Here is a 26732-nt window from a genome sequence, read left to right as displayed (position 1 = left end):
TCCTTGGGATTCTCCAGGCAAGAATACTGGAGCGGGTTGCCATTCCTTTCTCCAATATATTGATAAATATAATTTAAATCATTATGTTATTCAGTGACATGTTAATTGTATCTCAATAAAACTGGGGGAAAAAAAGAAGTATTATAAAAAATAAAAAAAGAACTTACCCAGAGAAGTTTGACCTTTGTCCTGGCTCTTGGGAGGTAACCTCTAAAGCCTTTGAATAAAGAACTGACAGGTCTTTTGTCACCAGTTCCTGGAGGTAGCCCGTAAATCCTTGGGGTCTTCCAAGTTACAGGAGTGTCTTTGCTATTTGTGGCAGAACCTAACAGTTCATGCTAGTAAGGCCACTCAAGTTGGAGACCAGTTACACTATTAAGCTGTTGTGTCATCAGCCCATCCTCCAAGGAGGAGGCTGGAGGATGAGGTCAACCAAGAGGCCATGGATTCAATCAGTCACATCTACTGAATGACACCCAAGTAAAGCTGGACACCGAAGCTCTGATGAGCTGCCTCGCTTGGCACGTTGCGTGTGGAGTCACACAGCAAAGTGCTGAGGAAGCGATGTGCTCTGACTCCAGGGAGAGAACAGAGGAAGCTTCATACCTGTGACACTCCTAGGCCTCAACCTCCATGTCCCTTCTTTTGGCTGAGTCTGACTGGTATCCTTTTGCTGTAATAAAACTATAACCTTACATATAGTGCTTCTCTGATTTCTGTGAGTCATTCTAGCAAATTATGAATCCGAGAGGATAGTGGGGACTCAATTTTGCAGCCAGCTGGACAGAAGTGAAGGTGGAATGGGGATCCCTGAATGATCAGCCAGTGTATGAAGTGAGAACAGTACTGTGGAAGCTGTGCCCTTAACCTGGAAGTCTGGCCCGACGTCATGCAGCTGGTGTCAGACGTCACTGCGCTGAGCCCGGCAAATTCGCTGCACAGTCCCAATGGAAGGATCCTAAATATGGTCCAAGGACCTTCCTGTTACAATTGTCCAGATTCTTTCATGGACTACAAGTCATGTAAATAAGAGCCAAAGTGCAGGAATGACCTTAGCAGTCATGGTTTCTGTATGACCTTCCAGAGGAAATTATTGGAGAGGAAGGTCAGAAACCAACAGAAAGGAAGTAGAGAGGAAAGAGAAGGAAGGGCTCAGAGAGGAATAACCAGTGGTATGCTGGGACGCAGGCATCTGAGTCAGTGGTAGGGGTGTGCAGCACCCACAGGAATTAGACTGAGGTGCCAGGGCAAGTGGTGGCACCTTGACCAGGGCAATTGATTTGCAAATCTGTGAAATTATCACTCTCTTCCCCTAATTAGCTGAGGTTGTATTTCAAATCCATTTTCAAAGTGATCATTCCTTTTTTAAAAATTACTTCTATTTTTTATTTGTTTTTTTGCTGCACAGTATGTGGGATCTTAGGTTCCCTGACCAGGGATCGAACCCATGTCCTCTGCAGTGGAAGTGCAGAGTTTTAACCACTGGACTGCCAGCAAAATCCCTCAAAAGAGTCATTCCTGAAACCTCGGGATAGGCGTACTTTGCCTAGAGCCTCCTTATTGTTAAAGACCTATGGACCTGACATGGTCCTAATGAAGCTCTACCACATATTACACGTCCTTGGCCAAAATCCTAAATGTGGAAGAAAGGCACGTCTGAGTGCTACAACAGGAGAGAATCTGTGCCCATTACTTTCCTTCTACCCAGAGATAAGAACCACAGATCAGCTTTTCCACAAAAGGAGAGTTTCCCAGATGCCACCCATACTTGGAAGAAGCCAAGGTGAAATACTAATCAAGTCAAACTTTCTTGATATTACTCTATCTTTCCCCAGGAGGGCTGCACTAAAACAAACTCGGACACCTGTGGCCTCTTCCTTCTATGCAAAGTAAAAAGCCAGCAGCAACCCCAAGCTGATAAGATTAATCTAAAGAGCAAATTATGGTGTAATTTCCTATGCTGATACTTTGTAGTTAATTTTAAAAAAAGGTTTCATTTTCCTACTGGTCTGATTTCACAGGAACATTTTACCTGTTTTTGTGAGGCATTTTTTCTCCTGGAAGAGAGGTGCTGATTGGCCCCAAATGACTGACAACCTGGTGTAATGAAAATTTCCAATGTAAACTTATTTTCCCTCAGTTTCAGCAATTTTTAAATCTATATATAGAGATATCTTTATCAGAATTGCATTGTTAGCTTCTCCTGGTAAACTAATTGTCTCACACTGTCAGTGCAAATAGAGATACTATTAATGGGGCTCACCTCCCAGCTGATCCCAGTGCTGGTCTGCTTACTGGCATGTACCAGCCACTTCGTCCACGGACACAAGTGCGATATTACCTTAGAAGAGATCATCAAAACGCTGAACATCCTCACAGCGAGAAAGGTGAGTAAGCTATCTGGCACCATCTCTCCAGATGTTCTGGTGATGCTGTGCCTATTTCTTAGACTGTGAAAAGAAGATAACAGCTCCTAGAGACTTGGTGGTTGGTGGTAGGATGGTGAGCACTGTGGAGATTTTTCTCCTGGTGTTTTTTGTTTTTTTTTTCCCCCTGAGGGACTATAGGAAGTTTTCTTAGTTTAAGAGAGTCAGGGCTGCTCAGGAAGGCTTACCCCATGCAGTTGAAGGTAACTCACTCTCTTGTTCTCTCGTTCCTGCCTGGGCCAAGAATTCATGCATGGAGCTGCCTGTAGCAGACGTCTTTGCTGCCCCAAAGGTAAGAGCTGTCCTGGGTCTGCTTTGGCTGATGGGTGACTTAGTGACGAGAGCCATCCACAAGTGTTTAAACAAATTTCTTTAACAGAAAGCAAACAGGCTCAAACTAACTATAATGTATGAAATGTTTTCAAAGACTGAGAATTTCTGATCTTTATTCTCAAATGCATTTTGGTGTTTCTGGTTTCACTTGACTTAGAAGATACATAGTAGAAAGCTTGGGTTTTGTAGTCATAATTTAGACCTCAATCAAGGAAAAGCTCGTTAAGACTTTACCCAACCCAGATCTAGTACCTGGAATATAGGAGGCACTCAATTAATGCTGCTGAAGGAGAGAATTTTTCTGGCCCATACATTTCTGAAAAACCAAATACTCTCACAAAAACAGATATTGAGATTACAGGTTGAGAGAGCTTTCATTTTGTCTAAGAGACTTCCTATGGCAACAGAAAACGTATCGCCAGAGCCCCTCCTCTTCCGCAGCCCGGTCACCTAACAGCCCACCAGCTCCGGGCATGGCTGTCCAGAGACCCTCAGCTTTCTCTGTCCTGCAAACCCCCCTCTGGCCGGTCCAGAACCATCCTATCAGACAGGGGCCCACATATCCCTGCCTCCGGCTGCTCCTGCCAGGGCATCTCACCTTTCCTCCTCCTGCGCCTCACCCCCGCCTCCCGATCTGCAGTGGGAGGAGATAGATTTGACAGCTGATAGTGCATTTTCTCTGACAAACACATGACTACAGCCATATCAATAGCTTTCAGCACATCAGTTCCTGTTTTCATGGAAACACACAAGTGAGAATGAAAAACCCAAAGCTTCAATTTACCAGTGGTCTCCTAACCACCTGCTTTCCATGTGTACCAGAGGGTAACTTGGCCAGGGCCAGAGCGCAGGCCTGTCCTGCTTGTGAGCAAAACTGTTCTTCAGGCCTTTATCCAGACTATCTCATTTTTCATTAAAGATTATTCCAGGAGTCGGAAATACAATAATATGAAATATTTTAATATAATAGCATATAATATAAACATATGTACTGTATAATACATATTATATAATTTTATCCTTCAGAATCTCATCCTGTATCAGACTATCTAACAGCAGGTTGGAAGGATTTTACATATATATATATATAAAATATCATACCTAGTGTATAATACTTTATATATTTCATTTATTAATATTTTATATAGATATCTTATATGTAATACTTTATCTATCTTAATATTTTATACAGAGAGAAATAAAACAGCCAAGCATCACTGAGTCATGCTCTGGGTTCTCCAGGGGGTGGGTCACTGCTGAGAGGGTGCTATCAAAGCCAAGGGCAAAGCCCAGCAGAAGCACTGTGGGGCTGGAAGTGAGACAGCTGGTGGCTTTACCCCCAGTTCTGCTATTAACTATGTGGCCTTTGACAAGCCTCTACACCTCTCTGTGCCTCAGTTTCTACATCTGAAGATAAGAAAGCAATTTTGAAAGTTGGTTGGAATGCAACTCTTGAGTTAGTGGAAAATGTTACTATATAACTCTTGATTAAAGGCAAAAACTGGTTGTAGAGAAGCAATCATTCTGAGAGAGAGGGGCCAGGGGTTTGAGATCATCAACTCTCCATGACTACGAGCCCAGGGCGACCCCACTCTGGGCTGCTCTAAGAAGACAGCCAATCCTCTCCCCAGCCAAGGTGCAGGTCAGTTCCCACTACCTTCCTTCATTCTTACCTATCTCACGCCTTCTCCTGAACTGCTTTCTATTCCTCCTGGATTAACAATCTCATTTTTCCATTCTCTTTTCCTCAAAGACTCAGCACTGCTTACTTACCTTTCAAGATACTTCGGAACAAAAAAAGGCTGTTATTTTCAAAACTCACAAGGTTGCTATATGGGAGGAAAAGTTACTTTCTTGTGTTCTCAAGAATATCTTTCCAAAAATCAAGCATATTGATTTTAGTGCTTTTTTGAGATCCAGAGGTCCATTACGCTCAAGTTGGGTGGCATCCTGCTCTTTGGCACACGCTGGAACAATGAAAATGTGCTGATCTAAATGCTGGGTTCTGCAGGCAGTGCTCCCAGTGTCTCTGAAGTAAGGTGAGCGAGGTAGAAAGCTAGCAAGCTGGCAGGTCTAGGAAGGACTTCTCTGGTGGACTATTAGTTGGAGGCATTTTCTACTACCAAAAGGTGCAAAAGTCCGTAAGTTTTCAGAGAGCTCTATGCCAAACCTGAAATCTTTTTTTAAAAGTGAAAGCAGAGGACTTTTTTCACATATAGCACTGGCTGATTAAATTTGGGCATAAGTGGAGATAATGGATACAATACATATAGGATAGATCTGTTTGTCCCAAAGAGAAGCTAGGCAAGACCCTCGTTAGAGCTCTAGCAGAAACCCTGCACAGAAGTCTCAGGAATGGTGTGCCGCCACTGTTGCACTCCCAGGAGGGGCAGGCTTCTTTCTGGCAGGAAACCAGGTCTCCCTTTGGAGCCTCTTTCCTGAGCAGTTTTGAACTGCAGAGTCCACATGGCTCCTGAAAGTGAGCCCCCTGAGCTACGTAAGATACACTCAAGGCAGTGGAAGCTGGACAAGCAGATGAAAAAGCAGGCGGTACAGAGGGTCATCCTATTGCCACAATCCCAATGGAACTAAAACATTAAGGCCTTTAACTAAAACTGCCTTTAGAATTTCTTCTTTTAAAGGTTTTCCATTTGATTCAAACTCTTTTCTATACTTATCCTAATCATTTTTAGAAATCTTTTGAAAATTCTTTAGAAGATGTTTTCTCAAAATCGAGGCAGTGTAAGTTCTAAGTCCCTAGTCAAAGTAGTCAAAATTTTAGAAAAGTCTCACTAGATTCTGATGGAAAAATAAGCAAAGGATCTCTTCTCCTTCTGACATTCTTGAACCTCACTGTTCTGTCTCCAGCAACACAGGCGTCTGCCTCCATCCTCATACACAGCTAGAGTCTGTCATCTTAGTCTCACCACCTCTGCTCACCCACAACGCCTCCCAGAGATACAGTGATTTATGGAAGGTTTCTTGACTCCCAGGGCCCAGAGACACTGGTGCTACTCTTAAACTTCCAATTAGAGTCAGGACCCAGGAGGGTTCATGGCTGTTCATTATATACATGTCCTTCTAAAGGACTATGGGCCATCAAACTCCACAGTGCAGAGGAAGCTTTGTAGTCTGGGATTCTGGTGCCTCGGTCTGGGTGAAGGTTTTCCTGGAAATATCCTAAAAAAATCAACAGCACTTCTAGAATTCAGCCTGAAGAAATAAGAGATGAATTCAAAGATCTATACAGATGACTTGCTGCTACTGTACTGATATAAACAAAAACAATGCAAAGGTAGGGGATTGATCAGCTGTGGCACAAATATGCCCTACGTTCCTCCACAGTTCTCAATCTCATGTTCTAAAATACTATTGAATGATTTAAGGAATTGCTAGTACTATATGTTAAGCGTAAAGAGGATAGAAAAGAATATCACTAGTTGGTCCCTATTGAAAAAAAAAGTATTAAAAAGAATCTGGGAATATAGTTACCAAAATTGTAATAGTAGTTCTCTCTGGCTGATGGTTGATGAAAAAAAAAAATCCATTCTTGTTGAATGCATATAATTTTTATAGTAAAAAGCCTTGATAATCAGAAAAAAATATGGGAGAACCAAAAAAGCTGCTTGGACAGAGCTCCTCATGTAAATCCCCTGGAGATCCCGTAAACACAGACTGATTTAGTGGGTCCAGAGGGAGGCTTGAGATTCTGCATCACCAGGTTCCTAGGTGATGTCCATGCTGCTGCTTCACGGACTCACTTTGAGTGGCAAGGGATGAGAAAAGGTCCTGGCAGAGGCTGAAGACAGGTTTATCTGAGTTGGATTGGGCTCAAGCTTAAGACATACCCTCCAGGTTCCATGACCCTGTCCTAGAGTAGAATGAGAGAACATACCAGGCCTGACCTGGCCCGAGACATATTCCCTCTCCCAGGTTCATAAAAAAGAGAACCATGTGGCCAGACTCACATCAGAGCTGCCAGTATTCCAAAGAGGTTCTGACCCTGCACACTCACGGCCAAAGGCCTCTTAGAGAAACTCCGTCCAAGGCCCAGCACTCTCTCAGAAGCTGCCCCTCATCTTCCCAGGCCCACCTCCTGGGGCACCTGGCCCTGACCCCGGAACTCACGTCCAGCTGTGTGGGGACACGCCTCCTCACGCTGCTACCTTCCAGGAGGAGGGCTAAATGGGAGAGTACTGGGGCTAAAGCAGCACTGTCCAGGCCAAAGGATGGACATTCATTTTCTCAATAAGCATGTGGGATTTCCAGGGAAACCTAGATTCAAAAACTATAAAGTATAGGAGTAAGAGAGAGCAGACTCTGATTATGAGCTCATGTACCTATGACTCCCTCCACAGACAGAAGAACTTGCATGGGGTAAAGAAACAGATATGGGCTGTAGACAGGTAACCCTGCATTCAAACCCCACTCTCTCATTAACTTAGTTGAGTGACTTGCTTCAGGTACCCTTTCAATAAAACTCTCCAATGGAAAAGAAATTGGGAGGTTTCGGTAAAAGGCTACTGCATTTGCAAGTAACTGGGAAAGGCTATTTACTGTGATGAGCAGCCTCCATTCACATGGCAGGAATACCTGAATAGCTGGACCACAGGTGAGCAAACTCACCTTCTCCACCTGTCCCCCTGGAAAGAAGAAATCAAAAGGAAATCTCTCTCTCCTGTGTTCAAAATCCAGCTGGCCAGTGGCTATCTGTAGCATTTCTCTTTCTAGAACACAACTGAGAAGGAAACCTTGTGCAGGGCTGGAATTGAGCTTAGGCGTATCTACAGGAGCCACACGTGCTTGAACAGATTCCTGAGCAGACTTGACAGGAATCTCAGCGGCTTGGCAAGCAAGGTAAGCTCTGCTATGACAACAGCCTGCCATCCAATGGATGGCAGTACGACTTCTTAAAATATTCCTCCTTATGACTAGCAGTACACTTTTAATCAGCCTGTTCATTCATTCAACAAATTTTATTTGTTGAGATTCTGTGAGTGTTGCTTATAGGTACTGTTCTAGGCACTGGGGATACATTTCCTGCTCTCACAGAATGTTGTAATGGGTCAGTGAGAAAAGCAAGCAAGCATATAGCATGACGTCCAGCAGTGATAAGTGCTATGAAGAAAAATACAGGAGTAAAGAACATAGAGGTCAAGGGGAGAGGGCTGATTTAGTAGTTGGCGACATCATCTAAGCAGGTATTTGAATTAAGCAAGAGAGTTGGCCACATCACTAACTTGGAAGGAACATTCCAGGCAGAGGGAACAGCTGTACAAAGGCCTTAAGGTAGAAATGAACTTCATGTGTTCAAAGATCAACAGGAGGGCCAATGTGGCTGGATCTGAGTAAGTGAGGGGCTTTTAGCAGGAGACCACACAGGGCCTATGGATTCTGCCCCAAGCATGGTGGGGAAGTCCCACAGGGTTCTGAGCAGGGCAGAGACTACCACCTGATTTATGTGACTTTAAATGATCATTCTGGCTAGTGTGTGGTAAACAGAATGAGTAGAGTAAGCACAGAAGTGAGACGGCTTGTCGGGAGGCTACCACAGTACTCCAGCTGCAGATGATGGTGGGTATTGCAGAGTAACAGTGGCAGACACTGTTGGATTCTGGCTATGATCGAAAATAGAGCCAGAAGGACTTGCTGACAGATCTACAGTGCGGGGTAATGGGAAGGGTGGAAGATGGCTTCCCGGTTCCTAACCTGGGCCCCTTGGTGGATGGTTGGTGCTGTTTACAGATATGGAAGACTGGGGGTGATCAAGGCTGGAGGTTGTGAAGACACTGATAGGACTGTTGAAAAAGTCTGAAGCTTAAAGGGAGAGGTCAGAACTTGTGGTATTAAGTGAAGCGTTCTCAGAAAGATCTTTAAGTCACAGACCTGAATGACACAGAGAAAGGACAAGATCCAAGGACTGAGCCCAGAGGCACTCATATAGAAGTCAGGAAGAGGAGGGACCAGCAAGAGAAACCGAGTAGTAGCCAGTGAAGTAGGAGGAAATCAAAGAGTGTGCAGTATCCCAGAAGGCAAGCGAAGAAACTCTTTTAAGGAGGGAGTGTGTCAAATGTACTGAAAGGTCAAGTAAGATGAACACTAAGAATTGTCATTGAACTCGGCATGATGGAGGTTACTGACGGTGCTGACACAGATGGAGACGTGGGAATGAAAGTCTGAGGAGAGTAGGTTCCATAGAGAACAGGTGTGGGGAGGAGTGAAAAGAAAGATATACTGAGTATGAAAAACTCCTTTAGGGTGTTTTTCTATAGGGTTGCAGAGAAACAGAACAATAGCTGAAGGCAGGTACGAAGTGAAGGAAGTGCTTTTAAGATGAGGTCTATACGGAGCATGTCAATATACCAGTGGGAATGACCTAGTAAGAGGGGAGAACTGATGATGTAGGAGAAGTGGCAGAGCCAAGAGTGGATGTTACCTAATGCCAAGCAGAGGAACTGGGGATGTTCATCCTCTCTCTGGGCATGCTGCTTTATTTAGAAGGTAACAGAACAGGGAGCAGATATTACACTCATTGTCTCTTTGGACCCTCTTAATGATCTTAGTAAGTAGGCACTATTGTTCCCATTTTATACAAAGGAGGAAACTGAAGCTTTTACAAACTAAGTAGTTTGTCTTAAGCAATGCAATTAATAAATTGGTAGAGCTGAGATTCAAACTGAAGCAGTGGCCAGGTGGTAGGCAGCAGGAATCCTTCCCAACTGAAGTGCTGCCAACCTGTTAGGTTGCTGTTTAATGGGCAGGATGGCAAGTGGACTGAATCTGTCTCTCAGTAGTCCAGGTGGCCACAAAGAAGGCCCAAGACGGCAGTGGGCAGGTCTGAGCCTCCATCCCTGTTACGCCCTGAGCAGCACCTAGCTGTGACACACCTGTCCAGGGATGGCCACACCCTGAAGGCAGACAGTTATGGATTTACAGTGGCCGTTTCTGGAATGTAAGTAGCATGCACAAAAAACAGCTAAACCCTGTTAGCCTAGCAGCAGAGTCAAGCCAGACTGGCAGCCTTGGTTTGATCATTGTTCAAGTGGCAAGTGCAAACGCAGGCTTGACCTGGGTAGACTGGCACAAGCAAGATTCAAATACTTAGCAATGCAAACTAATGAAATATTTTTTTTTGTAGACCTGTTCTGTGAATGAAGCCAAGACGAGTACAAGTACGCTGAAAAACCTCTTGGAAAGGCTAAAGACAATTATGAAGGAGAAATACTCAAAGTGTTGAAGCTGATTATTTTAATTTATGAGTTTTTAATAGCCTTATTTTAAACATATTTATATATTTATAATTCATCATAAAATAAAGTATATGTAGAATCTGATGCATGATGTCACTTTAATGGCACAGGCTATATTTGCTTGCCAACTATTGGGAAAACCAATTTACTGAAGAGAATAAAATTGGTGTGAGAGTCAAAAGGGAAAAACTACTTCCCTCTCAAGCTTTCTCAGTGGGGACATAACGCATGGTATGATTAAAGAATACAAGGCTACATAAGATATAAATGATAATTAAAAGAGCTTGCAGATTAAGTCCATAAGTCACATTGATTATCGAAAAATTCTGAATTGAAAACGTGTCAACTGGATGCTTAGAACATTCTTCTCCTATTGGCACAAGGGTTGTTATATTTAGTCCATAAGCATGGGGGTGGGAGGAATAATTCTAGCACACTACACGGCACTACAGTAAACAAGAGTTAAAGTCCTAATAATGTAAATCCTTTTGATACTCAAGTCTTAGAACCAACCAATAGACAAAGCAAAGAAGACTTAATTATGCTTACAGAACAGACTGTAAATGCTATCAAACTGACAACATAAAAATAAGCTGAAAATGATTGAGAGGTAAAGAGCAAAAGAAGAGAAAGAGGTGGGGGCACCAATACACCCCAGCTCACTCAGGGAGAGGTCAGCAATACTGTCAAAGCTTGATGGAACATGAACAAATCAAATATTTATTCAAAACTGCAAAAGTAAGAGAAGATCTAAAAACAGCTTACTACAAAAATTTGGAAACAGCAATATAAATAAGGCAGACTCTCACTTTTCAATGGAGAAACCAACACAAAATATCTAAAGTGTGATAAAAACAGTTGGCGTGGTGGTCATGAATTGAACATTGTAGTTGGAGAGGGGTACGTGAAGTTTGGTTGCATTACTCTGCTTTTACTTGTTTGCAAGTTTTTACAATGAAAAATGGGGGGAAAAAAGAACAATAGTGAGTAAATCAAGAAATCCTTGGAATTACAATGGGAACCACCAGAGAAACTTAAAAAAAAAAAAAAAGGAAGGTGGATTGTTGAGGATGGGACTTGGAATAAGGAACAGTGAAAGGGCAGGAGATTTTTTACTTTCTACTTGAAGTCTGTGTGTATGACCATGTGCACAAGTGAGAAAATGCTTTTCAAAGTTTAAAAGTTAGGAGACTTCCCTGGCAGTCCAATGGTTAAGATCCTGCACTGCCAGCACACGGAGTGTGAGTTTGGTCAGGGAACTAAGATCCCACATGCCGTGAGGTGCAGCCAAAAGATTAAAACAAATTACAGAAAAGTTTAAAAGTTAAAGCACTAAAATTACAGACAGACAGTAACACACATTGGTGCAGATGTGAAAAAACGGAACTATCACACATTGCTGGTATGATCAGAAAATGGTGCAGCCACTCTGGAAAACAGTATGCCAATTCTTCAAAAGATTAAACAGTTACCATATACTCCAGTAATTCTAATCCTAGGTATCTCCATCAAGAGAATTGAAAACATGCCCACACAAAAATCTCTACACAAATGTTCACAGCAGCATTATCCATTTACAGCAAAAAAGCAGGAACACCACAACTGTCAATCAACTGATGAATGGATAAACGAAATGGGGTAGAGCCATACAAATATTACTCGGCAGTAAAAAGAAAAGTACTGGCATATGCTACAGTATGGATGAAGCCTGGAAACACTATGCTAACTCAAAGGAGCCAGACACAAACGCCACATATGGTATGACTTCATTTATAAGAAATGCCCAGAAGAGGCAAGTCCACAGAGGCAAAAAGTAGAATATTGGTTGCTAGAGGGTGAGGGGATGAAGGAAGACCAAGTGACTGCAAATAGATACAGGCCTTCTTTTGAGAGTAATGAAAATGCTTTGATATTAGATAGTCATAATGGCTGTACAACTCTGTGAAACTACTAAAACCCACTAAATTATATACTTAAAAGGATGAATTTTACACTATGTGACATATCTCAATAACATTGCTATTTTAAGAAATTAAAGGGCAAAAAACAAATGTCAAGTCATTGAAATTTGTCTTTAAAGACATGTCTGCAAGAATATGGATCTAGTAACAGTGAATGAGCATTCTCTTTTCATTCTTGCTCACACACATATGACAAAAATTAATACTAGTACTAAAATTATACCAAAACATATAACATCTTTTTAACCCTTTCAAAATAAGGGAACAAATCAAAAGCTTAAAGTCTCACCCTGACCACAGCCAGTTTCACCCTGCCCACATAAAATACCAGCATGCCAAGGGCAACAAGTAACTAAGAGAGTCATGGAGCCTTCTAAGGCCACAATGAACACTTTTAATTCATTTGCATTCAATGGCTAATGTGAGCTGTAGTCTGCCACAGGATATGACTTGTGGGTTACAGTTTGTGTATGAGGCCAGGATGGTAAAAAGAAAGGCAATCGGAACAAAGAGTTAGAACAGGCCATGGAAGGGTCGTACGTAGGCTCCAGGCAGATCTGTCTGTCATGGATGGAAATATCCAACAGTAAGCGCTGGGGTTTACCAAGGGAGTGAGAGAACATGAACCGAGGAGGACACTCACCAGAAGGGCGAGCAGAGAAACATCAGGATTAAGTGAAAGTTGAGATGCTAATCACTTAAGCACGCTCACTTAGGAAACTCAGCTACAGCCCACACCTACTCCATGGGACGTGCCTCTCGTCTACACATGGAACGTGTGACGAAGGCACAGGCTGATCTCCTCCCTCCCTGCTTTCACCTACCTCCACCTCTTACCTATGAGCACAGTCTATCTCTAACTGGCATTTGTAGATAATAAATACTTACTGAATAAGCAAATAAAAGAAAAAACACATTGCTCAAATCTATAGCTGAATGATCTTCATTGAAACACAAGTTAGAAATGCCAGCCTCTGATAAAAGTGCACCAAGGGCTCTCTTGTTGCTATTAGCCAGTGCCCTGACTTTTTTCCACCCTTCTCGGCAGGTCCTCTTGGTCAGCTTCTTAGGGTGCCCATATCATCTGAGAATGCAGAATTTCGGGGCAAAGTGCAGGGCGCAGTTTTCTCGTGGCCTGGCCTCTCAGCATACAAGGTTAGCCTTGCAATTCCTACCACATTCCATTGAGGACAAAGCAAGCACTTTCCCTAGTCTCGGAGCTGATGTCCTGGTTCAAGTGATCAGTGCAGTTGGAGCTCCATTCCCAGGTGGAGTTTTCAAACCTCCCAGTTAGCTGCCTTTGCCCTTGAGCAGTCAAGAAATTTTCTCCTCAGCTCTAGTGTTTCTTTTGATCCATCCTTCATGTCAACTTCTTCCTTGTTCAATGTTTAGTCTCTAGGATGTCTCTTCCTTGCTTGCTTCCTATTAGCCAGCATTAAACCAAACACAAGCATGTTCAGATGTTTTAGGTGCTGACTGCATACCTGGGTACATGTTATACAACATCAGTAAAAAAAATTTAAAAAAAGTAAAAGATACCTAGGTTCCCTCAGCCTGGGTACCAGTCTTGAGGGCAAGACAGCCAGCAAGGAGAGGAGGAGGTTGGCTCCTCTGGCCCGTAACTGTCCCAGCCTCCAGGGCACAGGTGTGTACATCATCTGCTCTCACAGCTCCTCCTAATCTAATCATTCACAATCTTTTTAGCAGTTGTTTTTTCTAAAACACAAATAATGTATGAGTCACCCCCTTAAGATCCTTCTGTGGCTTCTCACTGCTTAAAGAAAACTCTGGATCCTGGCCTGTCTCTTTCCTCTTCAGGATCATCAGTCCCCACCTCTTTTGCCTTACTTCAAGCAGGCCACCAATGCACATGACATTCACATTACTCCTTCTGCCTGGAATGCCTTGCTGCACCATTCAAATGCTTTAACGCCTTGAACAGCACTTCTCCTGGGATGAACCTTTTCTGACCCTCCCGTCAGACAAACATGTGCTAGGCATTGGGTCCGCTGCTAGGGAGGAATGCTGTGCCTGGCAGCTCACCATTCACCCTCCTTCACTACAGCCTTCGACATGTCATTTTCCACTCATATGGCCATGAGCCATGCATGGGTCCACAGTAAATACAGAAGACGCCTGGTGACCGAGCGCCCTAACACATGATGGAACAGAAATCAAGGTCAACATAGTATTTCTGTAATGACTCTAGCAGTTTAGGTTGGGTTAGGCAATATCCTCTTGTTAAGATTGGTATCAACTCTGAGAAATATTTTATTCAGTTGTAAAGTCCCAGTTAAATTCCTTTGTAAAGCTGGAGAAATAAAGTCTTTGATTAAAAACTAAAATTTCCCCAGGCCTCTAAAAAGGGGTGGGGGAGGGGAGCAGGTGTAGAAGAATGTCTGATCTGTCATATTCTTTAGTCAGAGCCATAAACGTGTTTGGGTAAGACAAAGTGATGTTCTGATAACGTTGATAAAAGTAACTTTAAGATTGGGTCACAGGAAGCCCAAGATAAATGCTGAGAGGAAACAGGTTCTTTTTGAAGTAGCCTCTTCATAATCATTTTCCCACACATGTGTTCAACTTCCGAAGGAGGACTGAATACTTGATTTGCTTTGCAAATGAAACAGCTTAAGAATGAGACATTCAGACAATCTTACAGCTTGTTTAGAAGGCTCACTTTAAGTTTGGGCTGCAGCTTCAGAACTGTGTTAACAGTTCCTGTAGGCACATGCGAACTGAGGTATCTTAGAATTTTTATTTTGTTCTGTTTTTAGTACTCGACTTTAAAACAGACTCTCAAGGGTCTTCATAAGAAGGTGGGATGAACAATGACCCCAGCAGCGTCCTGACAACACAAGCAGCAACAGGCTCCCTGAGGGGTGTGCCTTAGTGGTGTTGCTTGGTGAAAGTGAGCATCACAGCTCCAGAATTCAACTGGGGAGGAGGGGCAGCGAGTGCACTACTGATTCTCTTGCTTACACTATGGCAGGCCTCTAATCTTATTTTCATATTCTACACATGTGTAGCAGTTTTACACCAGCGAGCAGTTTGGAAGACCGAGACAGCAAGATCTGAAATGGCCAGAGTCCCCTCTCTATACAAAAAGCACACGGAAATCCTCTGAAACTTGCCGACAAATCAAAACTTTGTAATGTCCGCTGTGAACTTCTTGTGGCTGCCTAATAACCAATAAGTGTTTGTGAAAAGAATGCATGATTAACAATAATTCAAGCAATATTATGGCTTGAGATATTTTAAACAAATATAGTTTTTGAAAGAGATCATGATACCGTTACCACTAAGATACGTCTTTTACCTTTTAGTGAGATACATTTTCCATACAGACTTCTTTAAAGTTTCTATTCTCAAATACCAAATGATAAGGATAATAAAAAAACTTAGATTACATTTTTTTTTGGTGAAAATAAACTTTTATCAATGAGAAGCATTTTTAAAAACATCTCTCCCAGGTTTCTGTATCATGATGACTTCTGTTTAAAGACCCGCAACATTAAGAGTTTCTGGTACAAAACTACATAGGCTTCTCTTAAGCTCATGAAATTGACATGCCAAGCACAAAGAACCTGCTTATTAATTATTAAGATCAAGATGGACACAAACACAAAAATGGTCGAGTAAAGAAGCAGACCACAATTATAGGCGTTAGGCTAAAGATTTTTATTTCTTACTTAAGCATGCTGTATGTATACATACAATATCAATATATACAACTTGAACAAATACAATTTATACATAAAATACAGTGAAAGTGTGGCTTTTGAAATTAATGCAACAAACTCATCATACAATTTGTAATTCTGGCCAGTATACAGTATTGTAGTAATGCTATTGAAGTTACTGATGATTTAAATTAGACTACAGTAGAAGTTCAAAGGCACTAGGAAGATCTATGTTTTCTTCTAGCATTTACATCAAAAAGTAACTAAAGAGGAACACAGATGCATACATTAATAAACTGGGCAGACACTGACGTACTTAAATGTAAACTCTACCCATCCTTTAATTTACAGCCCTGCAGGAAAAGGAGGGACTTTCCTTATGGTAACAGTTAAGGGGAAAATGTTATTAAAAGATGAAAAAGAAACACAACAAACTAAAGCTATAATTTAAAAAAATATGTTACAGTTGAAGTAGCACCACCCTCTCCCCCAAAGAAACCTTAAATTTCTTGCAGCAAAAAAAAGGCCCCCTCTTCTCAAGAAGTAGATGACATGGCATGTCAAACTGATTCTACCTGTGGGATGAACACATGGATGTAAACCTCCCACCTTAATTACCCCTACACTTCACAAGAATCTAAACAAAAATAGGGAATACTATCATATTTTAATATCCCAATTATTACTACATATATTTGCAAGGTTTACTAAAGAACATACCACAAACAACATTCTACCAAGGCTCCTCTTAATAAATACTACTTTTTTAAATTAAAGAGAAAAAATAGCCACTCACATTCAATAACCTACTTATATGTGACACTCATTTTAAATGTTTCTTATTTCAAATAATGAGCAAATTTATCTATATCTTTTCATGAAACTAACACTGATGTTACAAAATACTTCATTTTTGGACGATGACGCAAAGTAAATGTGAAGAAACCACAGAACTGCTATGATTGGAGCTAAGTGAACAGCTTTAACGTTAGGTTCCCATGCTTTCACATGGATACTCAGGCCTGGCTCCAATATCTAATCTTGATATCAGTTCTAATGTAAATGCTAAAGCAGCCTATTTTTAAAATTTCTCAATGTTTTGACTTTTTATAGCTTTCTTTTTGTTACTGCGGTGACACGGTAAAGAAAAAAATCTAAGATACTGACTTAAATTTTCCTTAATGTTTTAAAGCTTAATGCAAAAGTTATCCCTTTTCTATTAAATTGATGGTTAAAGGCTAGACCTGTGGACTTTTAAAAAGAAGACATAGTCATTTCTTTTTTTCTACTGGTAAAATTAAGATTTCTCTAGAGTAATTACTAATAGAGTTAAATGTGCATCTATAACTGCCAAGATATTCTGCTTACACAGTTTTTACAAGACATAAGTTCACCTCAAGTCTTCACAGTATCTAAACAATGCCCCACAAAGTGATAAATGTCTAACTATCTTGCATATCACAAAGAAAATGCTGTTAGTTAAACTAAATCCAATTCTTCTTACCTAGAAAAAATTCACCATACACAAGATATTTAGTACATCACCTTTGAAATGTACTTTAAATTTATGGACATATTTTTACACAATTCACAAATATGCTACCTTCACTTCCATTCTATACATAGCTTTGTAATTGTAAAACAATATTTAACCAAACTTATTAATTTATGCAGTCTTAAAACATGTAGCCAATGTGTTTCAGGGGTGATTACATAATTTTAAAACTCATAAAAGATAAATATATATATATATATATATATATATAGTGGTTTTAGAGTAGCATAACTTAAAAAAATAAAAATTTTACAAGCAGCCAACAAAAAAAACAATAATTCTATCTATGAAAACTTTTCCTTTTTACTATAAAATAAATATAATTTTTATTTTAGAGGTGTGTTCTAATTGGAATTGTCAATGGAAGAAATTCAGGGAAGACTATTTTCTTTATAAAATAAGAAGAAAGACAAAGTGTTTAAAGACAAAGAATTAAAAGGTATTTTTCCTGCTTTGGTTGTATTTTTCAGAAAATGGAGATCCTTCTCAATTGGGAGAGACAGAGCAATTTCCATCAAAATTTAGAAGTCAGACACAGGAAAGTGTCCATTAATCAAGCTTCAAAGTGAATTTAAAAAATAATACCTACTGACAAATATTTAGCTTCTTAATTTTCTGTAACTGGGTGACTCCTTTATATTTAGGTACAAATTCAATGTTTCAAGAAACATGAAATCAAACAAAATTTTTGACCTGAAGTTAAAGTGGCAGAAAAGATCAAGAGAGGTCCAGATGAAACATATTTTCAGCTTTTGTTTCTTAAACATGTATACTTCTAGACTGTCAAATCATAAAAGTGTTCTATAGATTAATAAGATCACCCATTTCACACATTAAATGCAATCAATGTGAGTATAAAAATTAGAATATATTTTAAAAGGCCAGGTGAGTGTTAGGATTCCATCATTTCTTAGATATGCAACCCATACATTCATATATAACAGGAAATCATAGGACAACTAGACCTGCAACTTTCTATGTGCAAAACAGGACTTACTGTTTTGTTTTTTTTTTTCTATTTTGAATATCTGTCCAGTTATCTAAATAGATAGTAGTTGAGGAAATCACTGGTAGACTTACGTACACATTTAAACTGCAACTCTCTACAGTATGGACTGCTCCTTCAACTTCCCTGCACAGTATAAGTTGAAAAAGGAACTGACAATTTGAACAATTACCAGCAGTACAATTTTCATGTTATATTAACTTAATATATATGGACTAAAAGTTATTAGCCAAAGTGTTAATTCCAGACTTACTCCATGATTTACAAGTTGAATTACTGGAAATTACACAAAAGTCTTCAATGTTTTAATTAAATATTTTATCCAGGCATGAGAATATCACTAATTTTTATTTTGACTTTAAGTCTGTAACGTTTACTGAAGTAAAGAGTCAATTACAGTTTCAGGCTTTGCAGAACGCTTTCTGTTTGGAGAAGAGAAAAAGAAAACATGAATGCTTCCCTAAAAGACAGAAGTACAAACACTTTACATTATGTAGTAGATAATATCAAGCAGCCAGAGAATCTAGAAACCAGTCAAGGTTTGACATGCTATGTTAAGAGATCAATTAATGCCTGCCTTTTCAGGCTAGGGAAAAGTCGCTTAGAGTGACCCCAAGAGCGTGGCACTGCACCCCACCACCCACAGTGATGAGGGAATGAGTGAGTGATAAATCAGACTAGACAACATGGACAGGCCGAGTGGTCTGCATGCCTGCCAGATTTGAACTCCTTGATTATCTCTTCTGGAGTATGCTAAGGGTTCCAGCTTATTCAGTGAAAATCAGAGCCACAGATCACCTGAAGCAACACCTCATAGATGACTGTGTACGAACTGATGGAAATGCTCCATTAATGTATCATGTTTATTGTAGTTTTGCTTAGTACACTGAACTATGTGTTTCTAATGAGGAACATCACATTGAACATTACCAAGTAATGTAACCTAGTATCAAAAAACCATGTAATGTGCACATTTGTCTGTATTTATGGCCATCTACTGTTTTCACAGTATAGCAGGCTAATTCTGGTACACAGAGGTGCTGGGTTTGGCTCATCTAATGTTCACTCACATTTTTTTTTTTTTAGATTAACAAAAAAGTACATTATTTTAAAATGAGCATTCTGAAAACTGTATCCAAATACCGTATTAAATTATTTGCTTGACTGTTTTAGGTCCACATAGTTTCTTAAAAGTAACTAAAAACAGAGACTCCATATAAATAATCCTCATTTCTGGTTTCTCCTTTGATATAGGAAGATCCAGAAACAATGGGTCCTCTTTCCTCAAACTCACTAGGAAACAGGGTAGCAGCTACTCAGACCACGCTCTGCTCGTTTACCCCAGCACATCAATGCCTATTTTTCTCCTACATTGAGGCCAACTGTCTTAGCATTTATCATCACACTTGCCTTGTTACTTTTTTTTTTTTTTTTTTACTAACTGCAAAGTTAGGAGGAAAATACCTCCATTAAAAGTGGAAAACTTAAAAAAAAAAAAAGTGGAAAACTTAACGATCTAGAGGAATTTGTATTTCTTTAAACCAATTTGCTTCATTCATTAATCATGCATGACTTCCTTTGGCATATGAAAAGCTTTTCATGTCTGACATCTAAATGCTGGAGAATGTAAAAATTTGTACACTTTTAATATGCTGATTTCTCCTTCCAAAATTTATAAAAGTTAGGTTATGCCTATACGATTATGTAACACAAAAATGTTAAAACTTAAGACTTTTGAGTTACATGTACGGTGAAGGCTATGTACTCAAAGTAGGGAAAAATACAAGTTTATTATTTCCTATCATTTTAGGAGCCCCAAAGTCTTACAGTCAGTTTAAATAAGCTGAACAGTATTTGATGTAAGGAAGGGAGAGAATAAACAAGCTCCAGCCCAGGACTTTCGTATCCTGGTTTCCCTGGGCTACATTACAATACATTTAAACTACTCAACAGTCAAAACTAGACCACAAAGCAGAGGGAAAGACAGTCAGAGAAGTTTTCTTTAACTGGTAACTGAGGAAATCAAGGTTCCTGAGGCAATATTCATGACAGAAAAATGAATCAGTTGAATACAATACCTTGAGAGTCTAACTAGGCAAATTAATTGGTATCTCACTAGAAAAATTAATACAAAGATCAAGGAATTTGCCTTATTACACATTTGGAAAGAACAAAGTAAATTAGAAATAAATTCTACTACTCAGGAGGGCTAAAGAAGAATCCAAACTACATAAGGACTTGAATTATTTAGTTAAATAGTTATCATGTTAACTGGGCTTCCCTCGTGACTCAGTTGGTAAAGAATCCACCTGCATTGAGGGAGACCCAGGTTCGATCCCTGGGTTGGGAAGATCACCCACTCCAGTACTCTGGCCTGGAGAATTCCATGGACTGTACAGTCCACGGGGTAGCAAAGAGTTGGACACGACCGAGTGACTTTCACTATCACGTTAATTAAATTTCCCTTAAATGTTACCTAATTTGAAAATCTCATTGCCTTTGGCTCATGGGACCCAAAGACAGTTCTTACCTTCTCCCAGTCTTTGGCCTTGTTTTTCCCTTTGAAGTCCGTGGCCTCTCTAATTTCATTAAGGACTGCCGTAGGCTCTCCTCAGTATAGGCAAGATACACATGGGAAAGGTCCACTTCAAAGGGCTATATAAAGGAAAGGAATAAGACATTCTAACACACAGATTTGAGGGAAGATTTAAAATGCTGAATAAACGCCTAGAAAAAAGCCAGAGACAAAACCAAATAAATATCTACAGATATATTTTTCTAATTCCATATATCTCAAATGTATATACCAATCATTGGTGAAGAAGCCCTGACCCACTATAAATTACTCAGTAGTAAAGAAAAACTGTTGGTTTTTCCCTAAAGCTGCTGCTTTCGCTTGTTAACCTAAGATTAGGACCAGTTTTGAGAGGGACAAACACACTCTAGTCTCTAAACAAATCCCCAAGACCCAGAGAGGTGGTGAAAGAGTTTCTGAAGAGGACTCCATGCCCTTCTTATGATATAGAGATGATACGCTGCTCCCAGGACTGCAGGTAAGCAGAACTGTCCTGATAATCCCCTGATTCTAGGGCCTCTACTCTCAAAAGATTAGCCTATTTTTCAGCAGAGCTGATTAACAGATATCATGATAACACAATTTAGTGACCACATTCCTATAAAGAACCAACTGTAGTTTCTTTTTGTTGTTTTTTTTTTTAAAAAAGAAGCACTCTTACATCTTTCTCCTTTTTATCTGGAACTGGAGTCTGCTTTCTCATGTTATTTCCTGTGTAGGCAACACATTTCTCAAAAAAGGAAAAAAGAGGGGGAGGAGAATTATCTTAATTAGCAATTAACACTATGAATGAAGCAAATTACTATGAGATATTCTGACAGTACACTCATAACACATGATTTGAGGGATTTCCCTGGTGGTCCAGTGGTTAAGAATCCACCTGCCAATGCAGGGGACGTGGATTCAATCCCTGGTCAGGAAACTAAGACCCCACACGCCACAGGGCAACTAAGACCCAACACAGCCAAATAGGTAAATAAATGTGTTTTTTTTTTTTTTTTTTAAAAACATGACTTGAATGCTGGGACAGAAAGAGAGACCCAGAGTCATTCAGTCCTACACACCAACCAATAATACCATCTCTACTGAATATTCTGTGTGTTATAACCTTTTAAACATCTTATCCATCCTAGTGGATTATCATTTGATTCATCCTCTGGACCATCCTCCCCACTGTAGCCAGCACACTCCTGTCTATAGGAAGTACTCCATTAACTATTTCATAAAAGGATGAAGGTTAATACTCACTAGCTGCCATTCTCCTATGTCTTCATTCCAATGGACATAGTTTTCAATCATTTCCTTTTAAAAGAGTCAAAGATGATCTACTTTTAATATTTAGTAACATTTAAAATACTGACTTAAACATGGAACTATGGAGAAGGCAATGGCACCCCACTCCAGTACTCTTGCCTGGAAAATCCCATGGACAGAGGAGCCTGGGAGGCTACAGTCCATGGGATCGCAAAGAGTCGGACACCACTGAGTGACTTCACACACACACACACACAGACTAGCACATACTTTTAGGCTAGACTGGATACGGCTCCATTTTGAAAGGGTGTTTTGGATTATAGAAACAGTATCATATGTTCACGTTCTATATACTGGTACTGCACTGTATACTTTTTATTTTTAGTATTTATCATCATCCTTATTTATCAACTACTGATTCACCACTTATTTACCAATAAGTTTAGCATTTGTAAACTAAGCCCCAAAAGAGTACAGACAAATGCCTCTTGGTCATTGCTTATTTGCATCACCTAGCACATGTGCGATGCTCGATAAACATTTCAAATCATTGGATGAAAGACTAATACAAGGATGTATATGTAAGGTCTCACTATATTATGTCCTTTGTTATGAAAATCAGCCAAATGTGTGCATTTATATGAAAATATGAGCGAGAGGTAAAAGTAACAAGATAGGAAGTGATATAGAAGTTTGGGGGAGGATGCATTTACTTTTTTAACTCAGGAGGGAAGATTAGAGCAGGTTACAAGGCAGAACAGGGAAGCAGGGCTTGAAAACAGAAGAGCAACAGAAAAATCAAGGGACTGAGAAGCATCAAATTATTTGGGTAGAACAGATTGAAGCAAAGGGCTGATTTATGAAGTTGTTGGAAATCATGCTGGAAAAGACAGATGAGGGGCAGTTTACCAAAAGTTTTGTGTAACACACTGTAGGATTTAGTTTCTGTTTAGTCAGAAAAGGAGTCAGCAAGGCTTTTCAGTAAGTAAATACCAGGGTCAGAAGGAGGCATTGGGGAAAAAAAAAAAACAAAACATGGAACTAAAATCTTAATATATTAAGTGAAAAAAGCTAAGTTTCAAAACATTATGTATTGCATGATGCCCTTTTGGGCTTCTCAGATGGCTCAGTGGTAAAGAATCTGCCTGCCAACGCAGGAGACACAGGAGAATGAGGGTTCAATCCCTGAGTTGGGAAGATCCTCTGGAGAAGGAAATGGCAGCCCACTGCAATATTCTTGCCTGGAAAATCCCATGAAAAGAGGAGACTGCCAGGCTACAGTCAGTCTATGGGTTTGCAAGGAGTTGGACATGACTGAGCAATTGAGCAAGCACATGTGATGCCCCTTTTATAAATTTAAAAATATATACCTTCAAGGAATATAAGTAGATGCAATTAAACTACATAAAAATAAAAAGCAAGGAAATAAAGAATTTAGGATTCAGGATGGTGGATACCTTGAGTTTGAAGAGGTAAAGTGATGGAAGAGGGGAGAGAGAAACCATTTGGTTAGAAATAGGTCACTATAATGGTCCTAGATTTTGTTCTGGGTGACGAGTTAACTACAAATTAAGTAAATAAAAGAAGGCCATCCAAGGACCATCAAGGACAGTGTACCGTGAACCAAATATTAACTCTGAAAGAAAGAAAGAAAAGAAAAAAAAGAAAGAAAAGAAAATTAAAGAGAAAAAAAAAATTAAAGCTTATATTTAGACAAATTTCTTAAAACTGTACACAGATTTAAAATTTAAAAGAAAGAAAAGGAAAAGAAAAAAAAAATTAAAGCTTATGTTTAGACAAATTTCTTAAAACTGTACATAGATTTAAAATAAAATTTAAAAATCAATCTTAAAGTCTACTAAAATGTATTGGAAAGAGATATTTGGTGAAAAGAATAATAGAGGCTCTGATTTTAAAATTATACTAGTATTTAGAGTTAGCATCTATCTTGAGATGGATGGTAGTGGTCATTGCACAATATTGTGAATGTACTTAATGAAATATATTCTTAAAAAGTTAAAATGGTAAATTTCATATTAAGTCTATTTTACCACTCCACCTCAAACACACAGAATTAGCATCCATAAACAGGAAAAAAAAGTTGGCACAGGAATTCTGTTTATCCTATTCACAGGATAAAGAATGTTGAAAAAATAAATAGGACCTATGCCTTTACATGAATTACATGAATCTGGCCTTCCTCCTAAGGACTGAGAAATTCTTATTCAGATACTTAGTTACTCAAATGGAGAATAATATATTAAGAAAAGTTAAGTGCCATATGCCCCAGCAATCCCACTCCTGGGCATACACACTGAGGAAACCAGAACTGAAAGAGACACGTGTACCCCAATGTTCATCGCAGCACTGTTTATAATAGCCAGGACATGGAAGCAACCTAGATGCCCATCAGCAGACGGATGCATAAGAAAGCTATGGTACATATACACCGTGGAGTATTACTCAGTCATTAAGAAGAATACATTTGAATCAGTTCTAATGACATGGATGAAACTGGAGCCCATTATACAGAGTGAAGTAAGCCAGAAAGATAAACACCAATACAGTATACTAACGCATATATACGGAATTTAGAAAGATGGTAATGATGACCCTAGATGCAAGACAGAAAAAGAGACACAGATATATAGAGCAGACTTTTGGACTCTATGGGAGAAGGCGAGGGTGGGATGATCTGAGAGAATAGCATCGAAACATGTATATTATCAAGTGTGAAACAGATCGCCAGTCCAGGTTGGATGCATGAGACAAGTGCTCAGGGCTGATGCACTGGGATGACCTAGAGGGATGGGATGGGGAGGGAGGTGGGTTCAATATGGGGAACACATGTAAATCCATGGCTGATTCATGTTAATGTATGGCAAGAACCACTACAATACTATAAAGTAATTAGCCTCCAACTAATAAAAATAAATGAAAATAAATAAATAAAGAAGAGAGCCACAGTGAATATATTCTAAAAAAAAAAAAAGAAAGAAAGAAAAGTTAACAGCTGGAGTAAAATGTGATGGAATTAAAGAAAATTTTATCAGCAACAACTGAAATGTAAATACTTACTGTTAATTAAATTAGAAATTACATTTCTTCAGTCCTTAACCCCAGCCAAGTGACCTAATATTTAAGTCAGAGAACTTCCCACTTACTTGATAATCCTGAGGTATAAAGTTATCAATAATAAGCATCTGAAGTCTCAGTTCCCGGCTAAGTTGTCGAATGTTCTCCAAGAGGCCTTCAATTTCCCTCTGATGTTCTTGTTGGAGATCAGCCATCTATCAGAATCAATGAAAATACTAAGGACAAATAAAGATTTTAAATACAAAACAATTTCATCTGACAGGGCAGTAGTCTAGGAAACCTTGTAAAAGCTTACCCAGTTCTTTCACAAAAACAATGGACAGAATAATGTAATACTATCACTGTCTACTCCACCACATTAGTAGTTAAGGCTGAGATAAACTATTTTTACTAGCTTAACAGATGAAATTTAAAATATCACATAAAGGTGAAAATTTTACTTCTTTAAAATTGTAAGCACACTTTATGACTCCTTTAGGATTCTTAATTATACTTAAGCAAAGCTAAAAAATTCAAACAACAATAATAGGTAATTTCTAAGAGATCAACCTCTGACTTTGCAGCCATCAGCATAGTCCAAACTTTCTTTAATTTCTTGGTCTTTCCTTGTGCTTCTTCTTGCAAACTGGTATACTTTTCTTCAATATCCAAGCGTTCTTGCTATGACAAAAAGTGGTGAACTTCAGAATAATTTTCTTCATTAAAGCTTAATTATTTAATAAATGATATAAATGTTTAGCAAGTATTATCTTTCAAAGCAATCCATAGATATGCTTCAAAATTTTATTAAGATTATAGATGCTCAGCTTTTCACTATAAAAGTAAATACCTCAGATGAAACATCAACCAATAATAAAAATTCACATTACCTCTTTTTCCTCAAGTTCTCTACGAAGTTGCTCTGCTCTTTTTCTCCTTTCTTCCAGTTCCATGTTGGATTCTTCAAGAAGTTTCTCTTGTTCCTCAGCTTTTGCCAACAAATCAACACCACCAACAATTACCTTCTTCTCCAGTGCAGATAATTTCTCTAGCAAAGACTGATGCTCCTGTCTGTTAATTAAAATGAGAATATACAATATCCATCAAATATCTACTATTCTACCAAATTTACCCAAATGTAACAAAAATTTAGATATAAAATTTCAAAAGAGGAATGTAAGTACATCTCTCTCAAATTACACAACTGGGTAGTATTACTTTTAATTACAATTCAATTTTCTTGCTTATGCATACTATAAGAAAAAAATTTAAATCACAAATTCATCTCAATTCAGTAACACTCACTGGGCCTTAAGAAGATCTTTTTCCCGTTTCTCTAACTCAGCTCTAGCCTTGTTTCTTTCTTCTTCTTCCATGTCAAGCTTTGTTTCAAGTGCTTTTCTCTCTTCATCAATTTTTGCTTGCATTTCAACCATCTTATCTGGGGAAACTTTCTTTTTACCTGTTTGAGTCATTTAATTGCAACAATCACTTCAGAGTCAGTGTTTCAGACATACACATTACCTTCAAAAGATACACTCCTCAAGAATACAAAATCAAATCTCAACATTTTAAGGAAATCAACTGAACAGTATTTTTTAACTCTACTTCTTA

The 26732-nt window shown here is 39.2% G+C and overlaps 2 protein-coding genes across 9 annotated transcripts in view; one reads left to right on the top strand and one right to left on the bottom strand.

Moving 5' to 3' along the window:
• The first annotated feature begins 2186 nt into the window (after positions 1-2186).
• IL4 (interleukin 4) lies at positions 2187-10093 on the top strand. The gene is made up of 4 exons (XM_043912140.1): positions 2187-2387; positions 2671-2718; positions 7491-7616; positions 9898-10093. The coding sequence occupies exons 1-4, from the start codon at positions 2253-2255 to the stop codon at positions 9994-9996; spliced, it is 408 nt and encodes a 135-aa protein (XP_043768075.1). The 5' UTR covers positions 2187-2252; the 3' UTR covers positions 9997-10093.
• Positions 10094-15636: 5543 nt separating this feature from the next.
• KIF3A (kinesin family member 3A) overlaps positions 15637-26732 on the bottom strand; it is an 84738-nt gene continuing 73642 nt past the window's right edge. For 7 of the 8 annotated variants that reach the window (XM_043912132.1, XM_043912135.1, XM_043912138.1 and 4 more), the window contains 8 exons: positions 26424-26580; positions 26009-26189; positions 25689-25799; positions 25208-25333; positions 22038-22091; positions 21451-21519; positions 20745-20869; positions 15637-18636 (listed from right to left, as the gene is read on the bottom strand). In XM_043912132.1, the coding sequence (XP_043768067.1) occupies positions 18588-18636; positions 20745-20869; positions 21451-21519; positions 22038-22091; positions 25208-25333; positions 25689-25799; positions 26009-26189; positions 26424-26580 (872 nt within the window). In that variant the 3' untranslated portion in view covers positions 15637-18587. The remainder of the gene's footprint in view (positions 18637-20744; positions 20870-21450; positions 21520-22037; positions 22092-25207; positions 25334-25688; positions 25800-26008; positions 26190-26423; positions 26581-26732) is intronic. The other variant, XM_043912134.1, reaches the window with a different exon arrangement.

The sequence above is a fragment of the Cervus elaphus genome, chromosome 9 (assembly GCF_910594005.1).
Source record: "Cervus elaphus chromosome 9, mCerEla1.1, whole genome shotgun sequence".
Classification (NCBI taxonomy): domain Eukaryota; kingdom Metazoa; phylum Chordata; class Mammalia; order Artiodactyla; family Cervidae; genus Cervus; species Cervus elaphus.
Note: the sequence above shows the minus strand (reverse complement) of the source record. Positions and strands in the feature narration are given on the sequence as shown.

Bases quoted from the DNA above. Each gene is read 5' to 3' on its own strand.
- IL4 (XM_043912140.1), top strand. From the start codon at position 2,253: ATGGGGCTCACCTCCCAGCTGATCCCAGTGCTGGTCTGCTTACTGGCA. The intron at 2,388-2,670 runs GTGAGTAAGCTA...GCCTGGGCCAAG, and splicing joins ACATCCTCACAGCGAGAAAG to AATTCATGCATGGAGCTGCC. The intron at 2,719-7,490 runs GTAAGAGCTGTC...TTCTCTTTCTAG, and splicing joins ACGTCTTTGCTGCCCCAAAG to AACACAACTGAGAAGGAAAC.